Source organism: Ovis canadensis, chromosome 11 (assembly GCF_042477335.2).
Source record: "Ovis canadensis isolate MfBH-ARS-UI-01 breed Bighorn chromosome 11, ARS-UI_OviCan_v2, whole genome shotgun sequence".
NCBI classification, from domain to species: Eukaryota; Metazoa; Chordata; class Mammalia; order Artiodactyla; family Bovidae; genus Ovis; species Ovis canadensis.
In genome coordinates, this window is record NC_091255.1 from 37,138,299 (window position 1) to 37,158,714 (window position 20,416).

The 20,416-nt window shown below is 55.8% G+C and overlaps 2 protein-coding genes across 4 annotated transcripts in view; one reads left to right on the top strand and one right to left on the bottom strand.

The window, feature by feature from the left end:
• NTN1 (netrin 1) overlaps nucleotides 1-8,748 on the top strand; it is a 207,041-nt gene extending 198,293 nt beyond the window's left edge. For both annotated transcript variants that reach the window (XM_069603546.1, XM_069603545.1), the window contains exon 7: nucleotides 5,067-8,748. In XM_069603546.1, the coding sequence (XP_069459647.1) occupies nucleotides 5,067-5,395 (329 nt within the window). In that variant the 3' untranslated portion in view covers nucleotides 5,396-8,748. The remainder of the gene's footprint in view (nucleotides 1-5,066) is intronic.
• A 5,873-nt stretch (nucleotides 8,749-14,621) lies between these two features.
• Nucleotides 14,622-20,416, bottom strand: part of STX8 (syntaxin 8) — a 200,609-nt gene continuing 194,814 nt past the window's right edge. For both annotated transcript variants that reach the window (XM_069603553.1, XM_069603551.1), the window contains one exon: nucleotides 14,622-14,796. In XM_069603553.1, the coding sequence (XP_069459654.1) occupies nucleotides 14,729-14,796 (68 nt within the window). In that variant the 3' untranslated portion in view covers nucleotides 14,622-14,728. The remainder of the gene's footprint in view (nucleotides 14,797-20,416) is intronic.

Below are 20,416 nucleotides of genomic sequence, written 5' to 3' on the forward strand. Positions count from 1 at the left end.
CACCCAAGCCTCCTTGGGAGGGGCAGCTGCTGGGAAGCCCCTGGGGACCCCATCTGAGCAGCCCATAAATCAAGGAGACCTCCAGGAGGCAGGAAGCCTAGGTGCAGAGGTGTCCCAAGCTGGTGGGGAAAGGAGGAGAAAGGCCTGCCCCCCTCCCCAGGGCCACAGCCCCAGGCCCCACCCAGCAGGTCGTCCACCTCGGCTGGGCCGGCAGATGAACGTGCACTGTGCTTGTCGCTGACCCAGCGGCCGTGCTGGGTCCTAGAACCTAGAATCTCCCAGACCTGCGAGTGGGGGGCAGCAGCCAGCCCAGTGCTGCCTCCTGCCACAGACGGTCCAAGGTGCTGGCGGTGCCCGGTCCTCAGACGGTCCAGAGCTGACCCATCCTTGGTCTCCGGGGTCAGGGCAAGAGCTGGGGACAGAGCGAGGCTTTGAAGGAAACAGGGGCTGCCTTGGGGTGCATGGTTCCCTTTGGAGGAATCTGAGCTTGAGCTCGAGGTGGGACCCGAGCTCCACTTTTCAGCTCACCCTGGCCAGCCTCCCACTTCCCCAGCGCCAGGACTCTGTGGAGGTGTAGGCCCCAGGGAAGGAGAGCCAGAGGTCTGCGCCTATGGAAGGACAGGTCGGGGCCTCGGGCTCAGCCAGGAATGGGCCTGGGCAAGGCCCCTGCCCTGCCTCCTAGCCCGAGGCCCCATGGCTCAGACCAGCCCGATGCAGACCCCTGCCTCCCTGGGCTGGTGCGCACTGCGCTGCTCTCCCTCTCAGAGCCACAGCCCGCCCTTGAGGGCCAAGGGCAGGCCTCTACTGAGGGACGGAGAGCCATGTGCCCAGTAGCCGGGCGGCAGACTCACAGGCCAGCAGGGGAGATCGGCCCTCTTAAGCCCTGCCCTGGTGGCTGGGGTTGGCTCCTGGAGCTCAAGGCCCTCCCGTGAGCCCCGGAGTTGCTGAGGGGGGCCCTGTTCCAGCCTGCCTGCTGCCACACCAGCAGAGCTCTGGGGCCCTGGGGACTTGGAGGCCAGAAGACCGGGTGCAGCCCAGCCCCTGGGACCCAGAGGCTGACTCTACTTTCTCAGGGCTGCACTCTTCCCCTGCTTGCTGATCCTGCAGGTCCCCACTTCTGTGGTGGAGGGGTACCTTTTGGAGCCAGCCTCACCTGTGTCTCCTCAGGGGTTCCTCCCTATACCTAATGCCTCCTGACTGCACAGGAGCAGATCTGTGGGACCTGTGCAGCTCACCTGTACCGTGGCCCAGCCTGGGAGTGGCAGACACAGCAGGTGGGGCAGGCTTCTGTTCCAGCCAGTCTGCTTTAGCCACTCCCTCAGTCTGTGCTTTAGAGTCCTGCCCCCAACCCCCAGCTCAGTGCTGGGACCCTCCCTCTTTCTTCGGGGAATTGGGGGGGGGAGGGGAGGGTCTCGGCAAGCCTCTTATCACCCCGGCCTGATCTCACCATCTGCCTTTCTGAGGGTCGTCTCATCTGCCTTCTTTCTGAATAAGCAGTGGGGGATCCTCCCTGAAGCTCCGTGTTCTGGCCAGTTTAGGACATTGGCACACGGATGTGGAGCTTAGATGTCCCAGGGGCTGAGGCTGGTTAGCCTGGAGTGAGCGTCGTGTGGGTGTAAAGGACACAGCCTTGGAGACTGTGTGCCTCAGTTCACTCAGTCGTGTCTGACTCTTTGAGACCCCAGGGACTGCAGCACACCCTGTCCATCACCAACTCCTGGAGTTTACTCAAACTCATGTCCATTGAATCAGTGATGCCATCCAACCATCTCATCTTCTATCATCCCCTTCTCCTCCTGCCTTCAATCTTTCCCAGCATCAGGGCTTTTCCAGCATCTATCGTTTTTTTCCGTGCTGCTAGGGTGGGCAAGAAGCTGCCCCTGGCCATCGCAAGCCCCCCCACACCCAGTTGGGCGGTGCTGTGGGCCCTCAGTGGAGGCCGGTTGTTCCTGGCCCCCAGCCAGCAGGGCGTCAGAGCTGGTGGCGGCCCCGCTCTGTCTTCAGTCTTGCACGCTCCCCGAGGGGGCCGAGTTGGTCTGCCTGAGGTCACTGTTTCAATGTGTATTTTGAGTATTTTCAGCCGTGTGTGCACCACGGGGACTTGGCCTGTGCACTGCGTGTGCAGCTCATACTTGGTGGGCTGTGTAATATGTGGAGGCGTTGCCAAGGGCAGCGGAAACGTGGACTCTTTCCAGCATAATCACATGAATCTACCACCACCGGCCCCTGCCCTGCCCCCGGCCCATCCCACCCGCTGCCAGGGTGCTGCTGGGGTGGGACGAGGACGAGGGCCAGCACTTCATCCCCATCGACCTGCGTCCACCACCAGGTCCCCCTCCAGGCTGCACCCTCCGCGTTGGCAGGCCTCCTTCAGGCTGGGGAAGCAGGTGGCCCGGAGAGAGGCGGGGGGTGCAGACCAGGGAAGGTGGGGCAGGGTTCTTCAGGCCTCCTGCTGGGAAGGGCCACATCCCTGCAGAAGGCTACCCCAGGGCCTGACCTTGTCCAGCCAGCTCTCTGTGGCCTCACAGCCCTCCCCTCCCACCTGGCCCTGAGCTGAGGCCCCGGATCCTGAGTCTCTGATTCCAATGGTTATGAGTTTGCCGGCGCTGCCAGAACAAAGTACCACTGAGGGGCTCAAACAGGAATTTGCTTTCTCCCAGCCTTGCAGGGTGGAAGTACTGGATCAAGAGGTCAGGAGTGGTTACCCCAGGTGCTCTCCTTGGCTTGGAGGCGGTCGTCGTCTTGTTCTTTCTTCACGTGGTCTCCCCTCCATGTGTTTCTGTGTCCTGATCTCTGTGTCCTCATCTTATGAGGACGCCAGTCAGATTGGGTTGGGGCCCACCCTTCGAACTTCCTCTTAACTACCTCTTAAAGACCTTATCTCCAAACACTGCCACATTCTGAGTTACTGGGGGTTAGGACTTCAGTGTATTAATTTACCGGCAGGGAGCAATACCCAGTTGAGCTCGTAACACCAGTAGATAAGCAAAGCCACTTTTTCCGGGGTGCCTCCGGCAGCATCCTTGTTGGGCTACCTCAGCCCACCCTGGCTGCAGGGTGGGACACTGTGACTAGGCTGGGGGTCTGAGGTCCCGCACAGGCGGCAGCTGTACCCTGGGGGAGGTTCATTCTGCATTCAGCTCAGTCCTGAGGAGAGGAAGCTGGGGCTCCCAGGGATGCTGGGGGCGGCTCCCCTCCTTTGCTTAGCTGAGGGGCACTCAGTTGCCACGGTGACCTCTGTCTGCACAGTCAAACACACAGCCCAGCCACTGCTCCAGGCTGGAGGGCTCCCCACCCCCTCCTCCGAGTTCACACTGAGTGTTGAGTCCCTTGGTGACGAAAACATGGAAACGGTTGCCATGGCAGCCATTCTTTGGAGCCCTCAGACTGGAGTGCAAAGTTCAGGATGCCCAGGAACAGCTGAAATGAAAATATGGGAAAATCCGCCACTTGCTTCGCCCCGGAAGGGTGGGATTCGATGGAGGGCCCGGCCATCCGTGCCCCTTCCTGTTGTCCTGGGCCAAGCATGGGCAGAGAAGGGGTGTGGGCAGGGCCCAGGGAATAGCCCCCTGAGACCTTGAGAGAGGCTGGCCAGCATGGGTGAGTGGGCCCAGAGGTAAGAGGGCAGGTGGGACTGCTCGACCTTCCCTTGGGTGCATGTCTGCGTGGCTCCTGGAGCCACTGAGCCCACCTTGTCTCGGTGTCTTCACCTGTAGAGACAAGCCCCTTTCTCAGGAGGGCTCAGGTCTACACAGCTTCTAGGAGAACCTTCAGCCTGACCAGGGGTGGAGGGAAAGGTTCTGGGTTCTGACCGCGGGGATGGAGGAGGAATTCAAGTTTCCTTTGGCTGGACGTTAGTACAGTGTAGACTTCTGCACTTAGCCTCTGGAATGGTGTGTGTCCCTTGCACCCAGAATGTTCCTCAGCTAGGCCCTGTGGGGCTCTGGTGACTTGAGATAACCACCCAAAGGGCCTTGCAGTCAGAGTTGTTTGGGAAACCCACAGCTGTGCAGGCACACACAATTTGTAGATTAAAGGCTCTGAAAAGTCCCGCAGTAAGAAAACTTTTTGACTTTAACCCACTATTTCACCTAGTGGTTTGAACAAAATCCACCCCCCCCACACACCTTTAAAAATGTTTTTCTCTTGTACCTTATATCCTGCAGAAATAGCATCTGTTGATATTCACTAGGGCATTGATTCTCAAAGTGTGTTCCCTGGATCAGCGCCATCTGGGAGTCTGTCAGAAGTGTGCCTTCCTGGGCCCCACTCCACACCTGGTGAATCGGAAATTGGGGCGAGGCCAGTGATGTGTGTGTGACAAGCCGTCCAGGGGATTCCGATGCCTGCTCCAGCTAGAGAGCCCCCATACTAGGGGAAGCAGTAGCAGAGAACCGAAAGGGAGAGGAATGGCCTGGAGGCTTGGGGAGGGTCCAGAGGACACGGAGGCCTGGCAGGGATGGCAGGGGATAGTACAAGGACCCTGGACTTCAGAAGAGGTGCTGTGGCCGCCTTGGAGGGCTGTTGAGGGTGCGTGGCCCCTGGGCACTGAGACCCTAGCCTGAGATTGGATCAGGAGCGAGGTTGTGTGTCTGGGGGTGTCGTGAGGCTAGATAGGTGGTGGGGCCTCTGGAAATGCCCAGGAGGTACTGCCCGCTTTGGTTCCCCCCCGTGGCCAGCACTGTGCTCATGGAGGGCACCTGCCCAAACAGCTGGGTTCTGCCCAGAATTCAGGGGCTGTGGTCAGCTCCTATAGTGTCTTCCTGGACTCTAAGGGGGATTGTCCCCAAAGACAGGGCTGGGTGGCACCTTCAACACAGGCAGGAAGTAAGACTTCTCCGAGCAGCGGCCTAGGCCGATGTGTCAGCAGGCAGGGCTCTAGCGTCAGCTTCGCCTCCGCACACCCATTTCCCCAGTGGGGCTCCTGCTTGCAGTCACTCCCCAGCACTGGATCTCCTGTTCCTTCTCCATTTAACCGGCCGCCTCATCCCGGGCCCTCTTGGCGGCAGGAGCCAGGGGGCCCAGGTTTTAGCCGAGGCCCATGCCCTGCCTGTGCTTCCTTGCAGCCGTCCAGATCCACATCCTGAAGGCGGACAAGGCGGGGGACTGGTGGAAGTTCACGGTGAACATCATCTCCGTGTACAAGCAGGGCACCAGCCGCATCCGCCGCGGCGACCAGAACCTGTGGATCCGCTCGCGGGACATCGCCTGCAAGTGCCCGAAAATCAAGCCCCTCAAGAAGTACCTGCTGCTGGGCAACGCGGAGGACTCACCCGACCAGAGCGGCATCGTGGCGGACAAGAGCAGCCTGGTGATCCAGTGGCGGGACACGTGGGCGCGGCGGCTGCGCAAGTTCCAGCAGCGCGAGAAGAAGGGCAAGTGCAAGAAGGCCTAGAGCGGAGGCAGCGGCGCGCCGGCGGGCTGGGCGCGGGGCCGGCCACCGCGGCGTGGACTTGCCCGCGGGGGCTTCCCAGCTTGGGGGAGGGTGGGGGCGGGGCCGGGGCCCTCGGCGGCCCCGCCCCCAGGCCCCGGAGAATTGAGGACCGAGACTTAGCTACCTCACTGGCTCCCTCCAGAGCAGAGATGCGTTTCCCTGGGGCGGGAGGGCGGCCAGGGCCGGCGCAGGTGGGCCGCAGCGATGGGTAGAGAAGGGCACGTGAGGAGGAGAACTGTGATGCCCAGGCCCGCAGCCCCAGCAGAAAACCCCGTCTGGTTCCCCTGACCCTTCCTGGGGGATTGCCACAGGAGCCCTGGCTGTGAAAACGGGGGCTCCCGTCTGCAGCTGCCTGGGGGCGCCTGGGGGCGCCTGGGGGAGGCGGAAGTGGCCTGTCCAGCCAGCCCTCCCCGTGCCGTCTGCGGTCTCCACCTGCCCCTGCCATCCTCCTGGCGGTGGGGGGTGGGGAGGGGTTCCAGTCTGTGCAGCCAGAGCAGTGAGGCCCCCTCCTGGCCCTGCCCTGGCCGGGCTTTGGGGGTTGGTGCTTGGCCAGGCTTCTGGACCAGGGACACCCCTGAGAAGCTCACGCCGGGTGGTCGGTCACTGCTCACGCCAGAGCTGCCCGATGGAGGAGGCATTGCCAACGCAAAACCTCCCAGAGAGTTTCCTTTCTGGAAAGTTGGAAGCAGCCCCTTTATGACATTTTCCAGGGGAGGGGGATGGGGCACGGGCTGGGCTTACGGCAGCGACACTATTTGTGTAATGACATCAGCTCCCACAAGGCCCCTCAGCAGTGTCAACAGCGGGGAAGGGCCTGGAAGGCAGGCTGCTGAGGCAGTTGGGCCTGGCGGGGGCGGGGGTGTGCTGGCTGGAGTGGGGATCTGCTCCGCCGGCTCGGGGAGGCGTGGGAGTGCCCTTGTCCGGCTGGCAGGGCTGGAACCATTAGGGTCCCGGTACCAGGGAAGCCGTGACCACTTCCTGCCGGGCCCTCCTGGCTCCCCAAAGAGCGGACAGAGGAGGCTTCCCGCCACCATCCTGGTATGGCCTGGGTGGCACCTCGCCCCCTCCTCTCTGGCGGCCCCCTAGTGGGGTCAGGCTCCCTTTCCAAAGCTTCCGAGAGATACCGTCTCCAAGCCGGCAGCCCTAAACGTCCAGGTCTGATGGCCTCACACAGGACCTGTGCCAAGGGCCCCCACCCCCCCTAGCCGGCACTCTGAATTTGAGGCCTGGCTCCTCTCTCAGTCAGGAAATTGGTTTCATCTTCCCTGCTGGAGTTTGGCTGCTCAGAAGGGTCACACCAAGTATGAAGCTCGGGCCCTCCTGGTCTGGCTTTCCTCTGCTTCCTCCTGCATCGCCACCGCCACCATTTACCAAGCACCTGCTCTGTGCCAGGCACTTTACCCCCGTAACCTCACACTATCTTCATGACAGCCCTGTGAGACAGGGGTCCTCACCGGGCACTGTAACCCCTCCTTGGTTCCCTCGCAAGCTGTGGGGGGTGCTTCTGAGTGAGTCACCCGTGAGATGCTGGCCCTGGTGATGGCATCTGGCCTGGAGAACAGACGTCAGGACCTGGGGGCCGGGATGGGCACAGTCACATCTTGAGAGGTGACAGTCGGGGCGGTGCATGAGGCTGGTGTACACTTACTCCAGGTTCCAGGCAGGCAGGCCATGGCTGGTCCTAAGGTGTAGGCAGAAAGGATGTCTGGCTGCCTGGAGGGGTTCCAGAGATGCCCCCAGGGGCAGGGGAAGGACAGAATGGGCCCGGGGAGGGGTAACTGTGCTGCCTGACTCCAAGGCCAAGGCTGGAAGTGAAGGGCCCTCTCCACACAGTTGGCCCTCGGCCGCCACCGCCCCAGTGTGGTTCGGGTGTGTCCACGAGAGGCTCTGTCCTCTGTGGGTAGTCATCCTGTTTCTGTCCACACCAGCCTGGCTTCTCTGCTTTGCCCAGGAGGGCATGGCAGCCCTGCCAGCTCCCACTCCAGGCCCAAGTCTCGGCCCCCGTTGTGAGGGGGACTTGCACTGGTGGTCTCTGCGGCCAGCAGCCCACCAGGCAGCAATGCATCTTGCTTTAAATTCAGCCAGTCTCGCCCTCTGGCTCAGCACCCTGAGAGCAGAGCAGCCTGGCCTCTGGGGAATGTGAGTGCCACCAGTCAGCCAGAGAGGAGGGGAATTCGGGGCGGGGGGGGGGAGGTCAGTCTTGGCAGGTGGCCTTCCCCACCCAGCCAGAACCCAGCCCACTCCTCCTCTGAATCCAGCCACCTCCCCCTTGGGAAAGCACCCCTCTTCTTCCCTTGCCCATCCCCCCCGGGTGGAAATGGAAATAGGAATTGAGGTTCCGGTTTGTACAGTTAGGAAAGGATGTAAAATGGAACTAGATTTTGAAGAGTGTATTAACCAGAGTTGTGATATGTAGGTGTTTGAAGAAAAACATACCAGATTAGTCTTTTTTTTTTTTTAAGAGATTTCCAAGTTGTCCTTTTTCTTACCTGCTGGGGGGTCTGGAGCCCCTGACAGCGGGGTCCCTGCCTTTCTGACACATAGTAATGCTAAGGATTGGGGTGGATGGAAGGAAGGAGGATGAGGGGGCTGCCCCCTGGATTCACCTGCAGCTTGGCTTCTGTCCTGAGCAAAGCAGGGTGAGAGGCAGGTCCTGGTGGTAGAGTGGGAGGGGCCCCCGCAGTCCAAGCTAGGGGTGCTGGGAGCTGCCCCAAGGCCTTTGGTACTCACCTAGCACTCTGCCCCCAGAGTAACCGCAGGAAATGGGTACAGCCTGTCTTGGGTTAACCCCAGGCTGGAGACTGAAATCAAGGAGAGACCCCTCGGGGTCAGGAGATGGTCCCTTTAGGCAACTGAAAAATGTTTGGGTCTCACTGCTCAAAGGAAGCCTGGGGAGTGGATGAACTAGACCCATGGATGGGGTTACTGGGCCACGGTTCATGGCCATAGCCAAGTCGTACCCTAAGGGTATAGAAGTGTGTACTTGTAGGGCCTCGCCGCTGCCAGCATCAAGCCAGTCCTCCCTGTCCCTGGACGTGGCTCCACCTCCCACGCCCCACTGCGTTCTGTTCACTCGGAATTGTAAATGTTTAGTTGTGACCATGACATTGTTTGGGTCAGTGTTCCTTTCCAATGCATACTAATATATTATGGTTATTATATATGAATATATTTAATGACATGGAAAAAGTTGTGGATTTTTAAGTTTTTTTTTTTTTGGTTAGCGTTGTAATGGACCCAGATGGAACTTGTAACGTGGGCCCCACATGATAGAACTAAATTCAGATATCAATTAAATAAACTCTTGTACACTGTTCTGTCTCCCAGTCTTTATTGGTGGTCTGAGCTAGGGGTGGTCAGCCTGCTGGGTGAGAGGCTGGCGAGTCTTCAGGCCATTTAAGGAATATGGCTTCTGGTCTAAGAGCTCCCAGGAAGACAAACCTGAGACCAAGGCCCCATGATGCTCTAGAGCAATGGTGCCCAAACTTTTTGGCACCAGGGACCAGTTTCGGGGAAGACAGTTTCTCTACGGACTGGGGAGATGGTGGATGGTTTCAGGGTGATTCAAGTGCATTACATCTGTTGTGCACTTTATTATTACATCAGCTCCACCTCAGGTCATCAGGCATTAGATCCTGGAGACTGGGGGCCCCGGGGATAAGCCAGAGCCTGCCTTTGCTCTTCCCCATCTGACTCAGAACCTGTAAGTAGAGTTATTGCCCTTCATGTAACCAGTTTCTTCTATTCAAGTAGAGGGGAGACTCACCGGCAAAGACAGCAGGGTCAGTGACACCTGAGAATGTTCTCAAGCCATCGTGTCGCTAACGCTTCGTGAGGTGCAGGGATGGGGCCGAGGCCAGCGCCACCAGGAGCTGAGCTCACTGGGTTTCTGGGAGGCTATATTTAAACTTCCAAATGGTTGTGATTTCTCTATTAAATAAACAATTCAGTCATTAGGAACATGTTGTGTTGCCATGCAAAGTGGAACCGATCGTCACCAGGAAGCTATAATTTCTGCACCCAGCTGTTCTGAAGACAAGTCTCAATGACACAGATTCATCTTTCCCCTGTATGGCACAGAAGGCCCTTCCCCCTGCGTGATCAGCCTGGGAGGACATGAGCTGCTGCTCAGGAAGGACTAAGGGCTTCCCAGGGTGTGCCAGTGGTAAAGACCCTCCTGCCAATGCAGGAGACATATGACACACGGGTTCGATCCCTGGCTTGGGACTATCCCCTGGAGGAGGGCATGGCAACCCACTCCAGTACTCTTGACTGGAGAAGCCCATGGACAGAGGAGCCTGGAGGGCTGCAGTCCATGGGGTCTGAAGCAACTTAGCACACACGCAGGAAGGAATAAGGCCCATCCTGTCTCCTCAAGGGCTGTAGGCATGGGAGCTGTGCTCTCAGAACCAGGGGTCAAAGCCAGCACAGGTGGTTGCAGGGCTGGTCCCCGGTGTAAGCCCCGCCATAAGGGCAGCACTGGCACCCGTGGCAGAGACAAGATACAGGTCTCAAGTGGCTGGACAGGCCAAGGGGAAAGCGAGGCTTTTCTGCAGCTTTGGGCTCCCCTCAAAGCCAGTTCAGACCTAGCTGGACCATTTGCCGGATTTAAGACATCTGCCAAACTCGGTGCAGGAAATCAGCCGGCTCCCTGTGGAGCACTGACCCGAGGTGGTTGGAAAAGCCCATTTCAGAGACTGAAATGCTGAGGCACAAGGAACCAGAGATTCCCATCAGGGACTTCGGCGCCAGCAGAGTTCAGTCCAAAGCCCAGACCCGCTGGGTGCGAGCTCCCCAGGATCTGGCCGAGGAGGCTCCCACATTTCTAAAGGCCTCCCCCATGCCTCCACCTGCCAGGGCCTGAGACAGCACTGTGGACAGGGGCCGCCTACTCATGGTAGAGACACACCTGGGTTTCAGATTCTGTTGAACACAGCTCTGTCCATGCTAAGACTAAATAAAGATATATAAGAAATACACCAAGAAAACCTAGGTGTGAAAGGACAGCCCACCCATGTGAGAAATACAGCAGTGAATTAATCCACCAAATACTGTATCAAAGTGGAGACTCGACAGAGCATCTCACCCCCACCCTCATGCCAAGGTGGATGTGGGTGAACAGGTGCCAAGGGCCCTGCCTCCAGCCCACCCAGCAATCACCCCTGGGTCCTGGGGGCCCAGGATGTAGATACTGTACTTAAGTTTATAAATCCCTTCTTTTCTATGCACTTTTTTATTTAAGTGGGTGGGATCACAGGTGGGAACCACCCCCCCCCCCACACACACACACACAATTAAGTCTGTCAGTGTTTGGGGAAAAAAAAAGTGGAGACCCGACAGGCCAGCAAGTCTGGTCTGCAAAGATGGAGATGCCTTCTGTTACTGCAGGCAGTTGGGAGGAACTCTGAGGCCATAAGAAGCAATGACAGGAAAGAGGAGCCTTGGCCCACTTTTCAAAAAAAATTGGAGGGAAAAACTGCACTTACCTTCAGCAGGGCTAGGTTAGAAAACCTAGCTAGATAAAAGATGACCTTGAACTAGTCTATGCCAAGAGGCAGGAAGTACCAGCCACAGGATAGCCGGCAGTTCTCAGAGGACGGGTCAGGAGAGAACCCAACACTTCTCAAAGCAGAAGGATGGTCTAGAGTCCTGCAGGAGCCCCGTGGAAGGAGGGTCCAGGGCTTTGCCGGGAACAGGTGTCCTGGGGCTACTGAAAACTAAGCTTTAGTTACAGTTGTTGATAATCGCGAGGCTTCAACAGAACAAAAGTACCAGTTGTAACTAGGTACCCGGATTCCTTGACATGGTACACCTTGCCTGGAGAATTCCATGGACAAAGGAGCCTGGCGGACTACAGTCCATGGGGTCACAAAGACTCGGACACAACTGAGCAACTAAATAACAAGAGTCTTTAAAGGCTTATGATTAGTAAATGATCAGTTCAGTTCAACAATACTTGTGCTGTTTTTTAATTAAGTTACTTTCATTGAAAATGCACCCAAGGTGATGGGGTCTCGCCGTTCTTTCTATGCTGAGAGTTGTAGCTGTTCATGCCACCCATCCAGAGCCCTTAAGCCACCCCGGGACTCCGGTCCTGATGCTTCTGTGGGGTGTGGGGGTGGGAGGGGGCAAACCAGGTGTGGCCAAACCCAACTGGAAAAGGCCATGTGACTGCACCATGTCTCCTGAGGCAGCAGAGCCTAGGTGGCTCCGCCCAGCCACTTGAGATGCCTTGCCAATTTCAGGCCGCCCTTCAGTTCAGAGTGGGGTGGCTGTCTCCCGTGAGAAGCCCACCCAGAAGAAGCCAGGGTACAGGGGAGCCTCCCTGCCCAGCCCTGCTCCAGGCCTGGATGACAGATCCCATGGTCTCAACCAATTAGCTTCTTCTGCCCGCCCCGTCCCTGGGTCCAGAGAAGTGAAGCCACTGGTCCCGTGACAGTAGTGCGGGGGCCGGGCCTTGAGCGTGCTCAGCCGGGCGGACAGAGGCCGCTGTGTGAGGACCTGGGCTCCACGCTTGGCTCGGAAAGGCCTTCCCCGTGTGGCTGAGCCAGGCCGCCAGGGCTCTGGCTCAGAGATGCCTTCCGAGTTGCCGGGGCTCCATGCTGAGCAAGTCAAGAGGAGGTGAGAAAGTCAAACAGGCCTTCAATGCCCCTCCCATGAGCCCCGAAGTGGGGGACTCCAAGGAGACGCTGTTTATACAGATTTGGGGTTTAGTACAAGACGGCTGGATTCTTGCTCTTCCATTGGGGCATCCATTGGCAACCGCCCCGCCCCCAGCCCACAGGGAAAATGCCTCCAGGACCCCTTAAGGTCCAAACCGCCGCCCGCCATCCAGCCTGGTCCCTCTGCTGGTGTCTTGGCCTTGACGCAAGCATGCCTCCACGGCCTCTCCTCCACTACCCGGTCCTAATCCCTACCTAAAGTGGGGCTCCCGCTCACGGCTACCCTGCTCCTAGCCCTCTGGCCCCAGTCTGAACACAGCTCCCAGGGCCTCGCCAGGCCTGCGTGGGCTGGCCGCCCGGGAGGTCAGCGGGGTCCAGTCAGACAGGAGAGCCGCTGCTGTGCCCCGGCTCACTCTCACATCCTCACGACAGTGAGGTTGGGTTGGAGAGGATGCCTGAGCCCTGGATGTGGAGACCACCTGGCCCAGCAGGTGTAGACTATGCTGAGCTGCTCTGGGCACTCTGTGCCGACTCACCTGGTCCTCATGGCAGCTCTGGAGGCAGGAGACCATCTTCTCTCCATTTCCTAGAGGGGGAAACACAGGCCCAGACGGCACCTGGCCCGTGGTCACACAGCTGATGAGCGGTGTGCTGGTCACTGGGGCCGTCACTGCCCAGTTCAGGCTCTCTGTCTTCTGGGCACTTCCAGGCCCCCTCGCTGAGCAGGGCAGGTGACAGTCAGGCCAGTGAGCTAGCTGTGAGCAGAGCTGACGGCTTCCCTCCTGGGCAGAGCGATCCACGGCTGGTGTGAGGGTGTCCAGAGTCCCCTTTCTTCTGCCAGAGCCGTGGGGCTGTCCCCTGGGCCTGGGTCTGGGCCCCTAGCTGACCTGCGTGGACGAGCAGCAGCGAGGACGCCCTGACACTGGGACGGATCTAGGTCGTCGGGATTTGGGGGGGGTTGTGACTGCAACACCGTCCTGGCTAACATGGAGCCAAGTCCAGTGCGACCCGGGCAGGCCAGGCCCAGGGCTAGACTGCCTCCCGGGAGAGCGCCGTGTGCAGGTGGCAGTGGGACTGCCCAGGTGGCCTGGAAGCGACCCAGCCCCTCGAGGGGAGAACTGTCAGAAAGAAGGTCACCCACCCTTCGCTGTGACTTACAAGAGACTGAGCACGGAGCCAGGGCTCCCCTGACGGAGGCCCGGGGTCTGGACCCAGGTCTTCCCTGCTCACTGCCATCTCAGGTCTCGGTGTCCCAGGAGATAAAGCTGTGCCAGGGGCACATAGCCCTCCAATGCCTGTCTTGTGGTCTCTAGGGAATCCCCAGGAGACCCGCCACCTCAAAACTCCCCTCCCACACACCCGATCTGGCCTCTTCCAGTGAAATTTTGTGCTTGGAAACCACCCTAATTTTTCTATCACCAACCCCAATTCTTTTCCCTTGAGCCATGGATGGCAAAGCAAGGCCTGGCAGCCCGGCCTGCCTTCTGACAGCCAAGGGGGAAGGCACGAAGCTTGGCCCTCTGCCCCTTCCCACCCAATCTACCACCACCCTTGGTGGCCTGGCACCCCGCTCAAGGTCCAGCCCATCTGTCTGCCCTCATCACACATGCATACACGTGTGCAACACGTGCAGTGCACACACATACACACGCAAGGCTGCCACAGCTGGGTTGCTGTTGTTCAGTTGCTAAGCTGTGTCTGACTCTTTGCAACCCCCAGGACTGCAGCACGCCAGGCTTCTCTGTCCTTCACCATTTCCCTAAATTTTCTCAAACTCCTGTCCATTGAGTCAGTGATACCATCCAAACATCTCATTCTCTGTCACCCCCTTCTCCTCCTGCTCTCAATCTTTCCCAGCATCAGGGTCTTTTCCAATGAGTCGACTCTTTGCATCAGGTCAGGGCCAGTTTAGAAGCCAGAGAAAGGCTCTGTTCTGACTGCAGAATCACACCTTTCTTTGAACCCCACGTGGTACTTTCCCGCTTGATCATTCCCATCTCCCCGCCTGGTTCATCAGACTTGATTCCGCTGCTGATAGAGATGCATCAGCTTTGGAAAAGTGGTTTACTACGTCAAGGGAGGAAAAAAGCACGTGATTCTAGGTCCAAAGGTAGTTCCCAAAGTAGAGCCCAGAGATACTTCACCACTAGGAGTGGCAAGCTTGGGGGGGCAAGGGGGCAGTTACACAGAGCCCTGCCTGCATCACAGCCCCTTCCTCCCTCCAAGACACATGTGGCCGTGGCTGCTCGCTGGCCTCCCATGTGGCCATGTGACTGCCCAGAGCAGACCAGACACTCCAGGTTACAAACTGCCAAGAATTCAGTGGGAATTCAGCATCATCCCATAGGTGGCCTGGGACACTGAAGGGGTGGCCGGAGTCTACTGGCAGCCAAGGGGCAGTGACCGCCGAGGGACCCTGGGCTAGCACCCCAATCACCAAGGCAGAGCCCCAAAGAGCCATCCTGCTCGATACCTCAGCAGAGGCACCACCTGGTTTGTTTCTGCTGAAGCAATGCACGGCGAGCTCAGAACTTTGGGGGAATTTATTGAGAGCGGCTTTCGGGTACCAAGAGGATGCTTGGCTTTACTCCATCACTGGCAGGTGTCCTGGTTGGTGGTCCCTTGAAGGCCACTAGTTGGTTGGCCAGACTGCAACTACCACGATGGCCACGAGCAGCAGTAAAATCACCATTATCATCCCTGAAAAACAGAAGCATACAAGACCCCCTGTAATGCTTTCCACTAGGAGAGCCTCGCCTCTCCCGTGAAGTATCTTCTGAGACAGCGGGGCAGTTCTCCAGGGAGCCCCAGGGTGTGCCAGGGGTGTCAGTAGCCTCTGGCTTCGCAGGCAGGAGGGAGGGGCTCCAGGGACCCCAAAGGGCTGCCATCTCGCCACTTGAAGAGTTGTGCCGGCAAAGTGCCCGTGCTCCTGAGCGGGTGGGGCCTCCCCACTCAGCCCGCCTTGCTCTGGCTTCTGTGTGCAACCTGGCCATGTTTTGTGTCCTCATTAATGAGGGTGTGATAAAGCAAAGGGCTTTAGAGTTCACAAAGAAATACTGATTCTAGAATCCATTTTCTCCCCATCCACACGGCTTGTCCTTTTCTTCTTGGGCTGAAGAAACTTATGTCTTTCATCTGGAAAGAATTCTGAGAGAGGGACCTTTGCTTTACTTTTTAAAAAAATATTAATATTCTCTAGTTTTACTTCAACTTTTTGGCTGGGACCACAATGTACTCCCGGCCAGTCTGCTCGCTGCATCCAGCCAAGGCCACCCCGCCTCCCTTGGTTCACACGTCTGGACCTACCACTGCCCATTCCTTCAATGCAGATGAAGAGCGAGGGGCCAGGAGGACTCGGCCCATTTACCCGATGCCCTCACCAACTTCCATGCTGACTTCTCTGGTGGGCAATCGGTGCTTCCTTCACCCTGGAGGCCAGCATGGTGGTGGCATGCCAGAGACACGGCACGGCTGTGACAGAGCAAGCACTGAGAAATGAAGGACCCCTGAGCCACTGAGGCTCCGAGAGGGCAGTGAGGAGCAGATGAGCTGAGACAGAGAACATGCTCTACAAACTATTGGGGTGTCGGGGGTCATGTGGCCACTTGGCCCACCAGGACTGCCCACCACAGGCTGAGGAGCTATTTTGGCAAAGGTCAGGGTTCCGAGGGTTCAGCAACTTCTTCTCTTGTAGGAAGCCGCTAACGTGTTCTTGATCTTATTAGCTAGGTAACCACTGGCCACATCTGGGTTCAGGAGCTAAAGAGCCACATGTGGCTGATGGATACTCTACTGGACAAAGACAATGCAGGACAGACATCGCCATCATTGTAGCAAGTCCCATTGGGCGAAATGGACATACTGTGTGGAGTTCTGATTATTTTATTTGCTGCCATTTGTTTCCATGCACAACCGCTGAACTGATGAATGACTGAATAGCTGCTCAATGTGTTTTCAACACTCATGCCACACTTGGACAGCTCCCCACATGGGGAATTCTGCTTTCTTCTTGAATTGGTGTTGTTAAGTTATATTTTTTGGGGAAATTGCCCATTTTTTCCTGAGTATCTGAAATTACTGGCATAAGGCTATTCATTGGATTCTCCTATAATTTTAGCACTACATCTGCCTCAGTCCTTTTCATTTCTCACATCACCTGGTTGTGCACTTTTTTCCCCCAACCTTGCCACAAATGAGCCTTTTTATGAACCTTTCCTGAGAACAAGTTTGACTTTGCTGATCACTTCTCATTTATTAATTTCTCCATTTACTTTTATTAATTCTACAATTCAGACTTTCTTTGGATTTAGTTTGTTGTGTTTTTTTTTTCTTGAACTTCTTTACTTGAAAGTTAATTCATTTTCCACTTTCCTCTAAATAGTACCACTCCAAACCTACAAGTTTTGATATAAAATAGTTTCATTGTTGTTACTTTCTAAGTTATTTATTTACTTGCTGCCCTGTGTGGCATGTGGGATCTTAGTTCTCCAGGCAGAGCTCAAAACCGTGTCCCCTGCAGTGGAGACACGGAGTCTTAATCACTGAACCACCAGGGAATTCCCTCTAAATTCTAAATATTTAAAAATTTTCAACAATGTCTTCTTTGGCCCAATGATTGTTTAGAAGTGTTTTTAAGATTTCCAATTTTGCTGAAACAAGCTTATCGAAATGCACTTCTTAAAAATTCTGAGACAATGATGATGGTGGTGGTTTTAGTTGCTAAGTTGTGTCCGACTCATGAGACCCCATGGACTGCAGCCCATCAGGTTCCTCTGACAAGGATACATGTACTATATTTTGGTGTGAAAACATTTGTGATTTCTGTGAGTGACAATATCGCAAGCAACGATTAGCCCTGCTGTGGTTTGCTGCCTACTTTCTTAATTGAAGAAAAGAAATGCCAAAGCTCAATCAGAGGTTTGTGAAGATAAGAATGTAGATTTCTCATCCAAGTTCATGGACTCCCTGAATTCTATGCACAGGCGCCCAGGGTTCGATGTAATCCAGGCTGGGTAAATTTTAAACCCAACCGAAGTAAGCACACCATGCTCATGGGCTTAAATACTGAGCAAGGAGTAAAACATTCATGGCAAGCTTCCACGTGTCACCTCCCTGTGACAGTGGGTGCACTTTTTCTAACATGCCTTCTTTCTCCAGTGAACCAAGAGGAGAGCACCTCCTCTTGAGGACCTATGATTTTTTTTCCTCCTGTCTTCATAAAACCCAAGGCTCTGCGTCAGGGGTCTGCAAACTGTGGCCCATGGGCCATATCTGGCTTGTGACCTGTTTTTGTACAACCCATGAGCTAAGAGTGGTTTTCATATTCTGAAAGGGTTGTCAAAAAAGAAACAGGAGATGTGATACACTGTCTGGGGTCTGCAAAGCCCAGCGCGTTTACTGCCTGGCCTTTTCCAGTATCTACGGACCCTGCTCTGTGTCACTGCGGCCAACGATGACCTCAGGGGCTGGGCTCTGGTTCTCTCCCCACGTCTTTCGTCTGTGCATTTCCTTTCTTCCTTGTATTAATAAACGCAGCCATCCATTAACACTCGAGGGGGTGGTGTGATAGTTCATCTAGCATTTCAAGATGCTTGTAGCAAGGGTGGGTGCGTGTGTGTACGCATGTACATATGTGTGACTATTATCTCAGTTCATCTTGCCAGAACCAGAAGAACACATTTTTTCATTCATTTCTCCCTCCAGAAACATCTTCAGGTTGATCAAAGCCTCCACTTGGGCAGGAATCCCACTACTACTTGGCTGGGGAAAAGGCTTATATTGTGCAATATCTTTCCTTAAAAAATAATGGAAATGGAGGAAGCAGATGGACCGATGGGAAGTGGCAGGACAATTTCTGGCCCTCCCAAGCCCGGCTGTTCCTGAAGATGAGGGGGAAGACTGCATTTTTTGAGGAAAGAGGAGAAAATGGGCTGAGTGGTAGCTGAGGAAGAAGCCATGCCACCAACACTCATCCAGGATCGGAGCTGGGAGGCCACGTGGGCCTGAGAGGCTGCCCCTGTGGCTCCAGTCCGGACTGAGGCTGCGATGGCCCAGAGGAGAGGCTCACAAATGGCCCTGAATTTTTAAATCAGGGTGATTATGGGAAAAGCAGAACAAGTGATGAGGACCAAGGAGTCAAGAACAATAACAGGCTGGGAAGGAGACAGCACACATCTGGTTTGAGTTTCCACGCGTGAAGCGTGCAGTCCAAGGGGAGCGGCCCCGGGCATCCGTCGTCACCAGCATCTCCTGCTTGGGTCACTGCGGGAACTGACCTGCTGCTCCCTTTACCTGATCCTTTCCCCTTGAGTGAACTGGAATGAAAATCAGATCAGGCTGCTTCCTGGCTCAAAACTGTCTAATGGCTTAAAATCCACACACTTCATGGTGTTTGAAGGCCCTGGGACCCCTGAAGCCACACCCTGTACCTGTCCTCAGGCCACCCTGGCCTCCAGGTCCTCCCACAGGCCCTGTGCCCTGCCTCCCGGCCTGGACCCCTGCTGTCCTGAAGGCACTCTCTCCCAGCACCCCTGGCCTAGTGAATCCTGCTCATCTTCCCAAACTCAGCATCAGTTTCTGGGCTTTGAGGAACTACTCCGTGACCTGCAATGGACCCTTGTCCTCTGTCTCTGCAGTGAACCTTCTTAAACTTTGATTTAGGTCCTTGGTTAGTTACTCTTTGCCTCTGCTATCACCACAGGAGCATCCACGGCAGGGCCTTTGCCCAGTGGGTTCTCCACCAAGTCCCCAGTGCCTGGAGCAGGGCCTGGCACACGAAAGAAGCACGAGATGTTCTTCTTTCTATAAATGAATAAATGGGGACCTCCCTGGTGGTCTGGTGGCTAGGACTCTGCACTCCCAATGCAGGTGGCCTGGGTTCAATGCCAGGTGAGGGAACTAGATCCCACAGGCCACTACTAAAGATCCCACATGCCACAGTGAAGACCCAGCACGAAACTAAAAGTTTAGTTTCCACGAAACTAAAAGACACTTGCTTCTGGGAAGACAAGCTATGACAAACCTAAACAGCATATTAAAAAGCAGAGACATCACTTTACTGACAAAGGTCTGTCTGGTCAAAGCTATGGTTTTCCAGTAGTCATGTATGGATGTGAGAGCTGGACAATAAAGAAGGCTAAGCACTGAAGAATTGATGCTTTCACACTGTGGTGCTGGAGAGGACTCCTGAAAGTCCCTTGGACTGCAAGGAGATCAAATCAATCCACCCTAAAGGAAATCAATCCCGAATATTCATTGGAAGGACTGATCCTGAAGCTGAAGCTCCAATACTTTGGCCACCTGACGCAAAGAGCCGACTCATTGGGAAAGACTCTGATGCTGGGAAAGACTGAGGGCAGGAGAAGAAGGGGTGGCAAAGGATGAGACAGTTGGATGGCATCAACTCAACGGACATGAATTTGAGCAAACTCTGAGAGACAGTGAAGGGCAGAGAAGCCTGGAGTGCTGCAGTCCACAGCGTTGCAAAGAGTTGGACATGACTGAGCAACTGAAGAACAACTAAATATTTTTTTAAAAAGGAATAAATGCATTGAGTATCTGGAAGGAACAAGAAGAGCCAATGAGAAGGACACTGAAGGGACAGACAACAGGGAGAGAGGAGCTGGGAAGATGTGTCAAGGAGGCCAAGAGACAAACTCCCAAAGATGCTCGACCCCAATTGCAAACCCTGCAGCCACACCAGGAGGGTGGAGGAGAGCCTGTCCCCGGGGCCTTGGAGACGGTTCACAGCGCGGTGGGAGCAGGGGGTGGGAGCTGTCAGAACCATCACCAACACAGTGATTCCTCTGTCAGCTGCCACTTATTCTTTCACAGAAACCGGGTTCTACAGATGGGGCCATAGGACAGGTGCAACAAGGTTCCCCAAGGCCCGTGAAGAAAGAAAATGGGCTTCGCCGGCTGACATCATAGATGGCAACTCGATAAGACGCGATACACTGGGTTCTAATCCAAAGATGAAAAGGGGGACTTGGAGAGCAATGATAAATAAGATGCTGACATGTCCAACCTTTCAGAGCAAAACAGGGCTCCTCCGGATATGAGGCTTCCAGGCTTACGTAAACTGGGGTGCACCCAGGGCCGATGGAAGAAGTCATTCTAAGGTGGCGAGTGACAGTGATAAGCCAACTGTGGCCTCGTGGATTCTTTGGGGTCAAAGAGCAGACGTTTGCAAACCTTATCGCTGCAATGCATTCTCTTCAAGGACTCGGGCTTTTCTGGAATGCGGACACAACTCTGGCACCTTCCTTGAATAGAGGCTCTCTCCTCTGAAGGTTGTTTCAGAAAGAGAAATTGAGGGTCT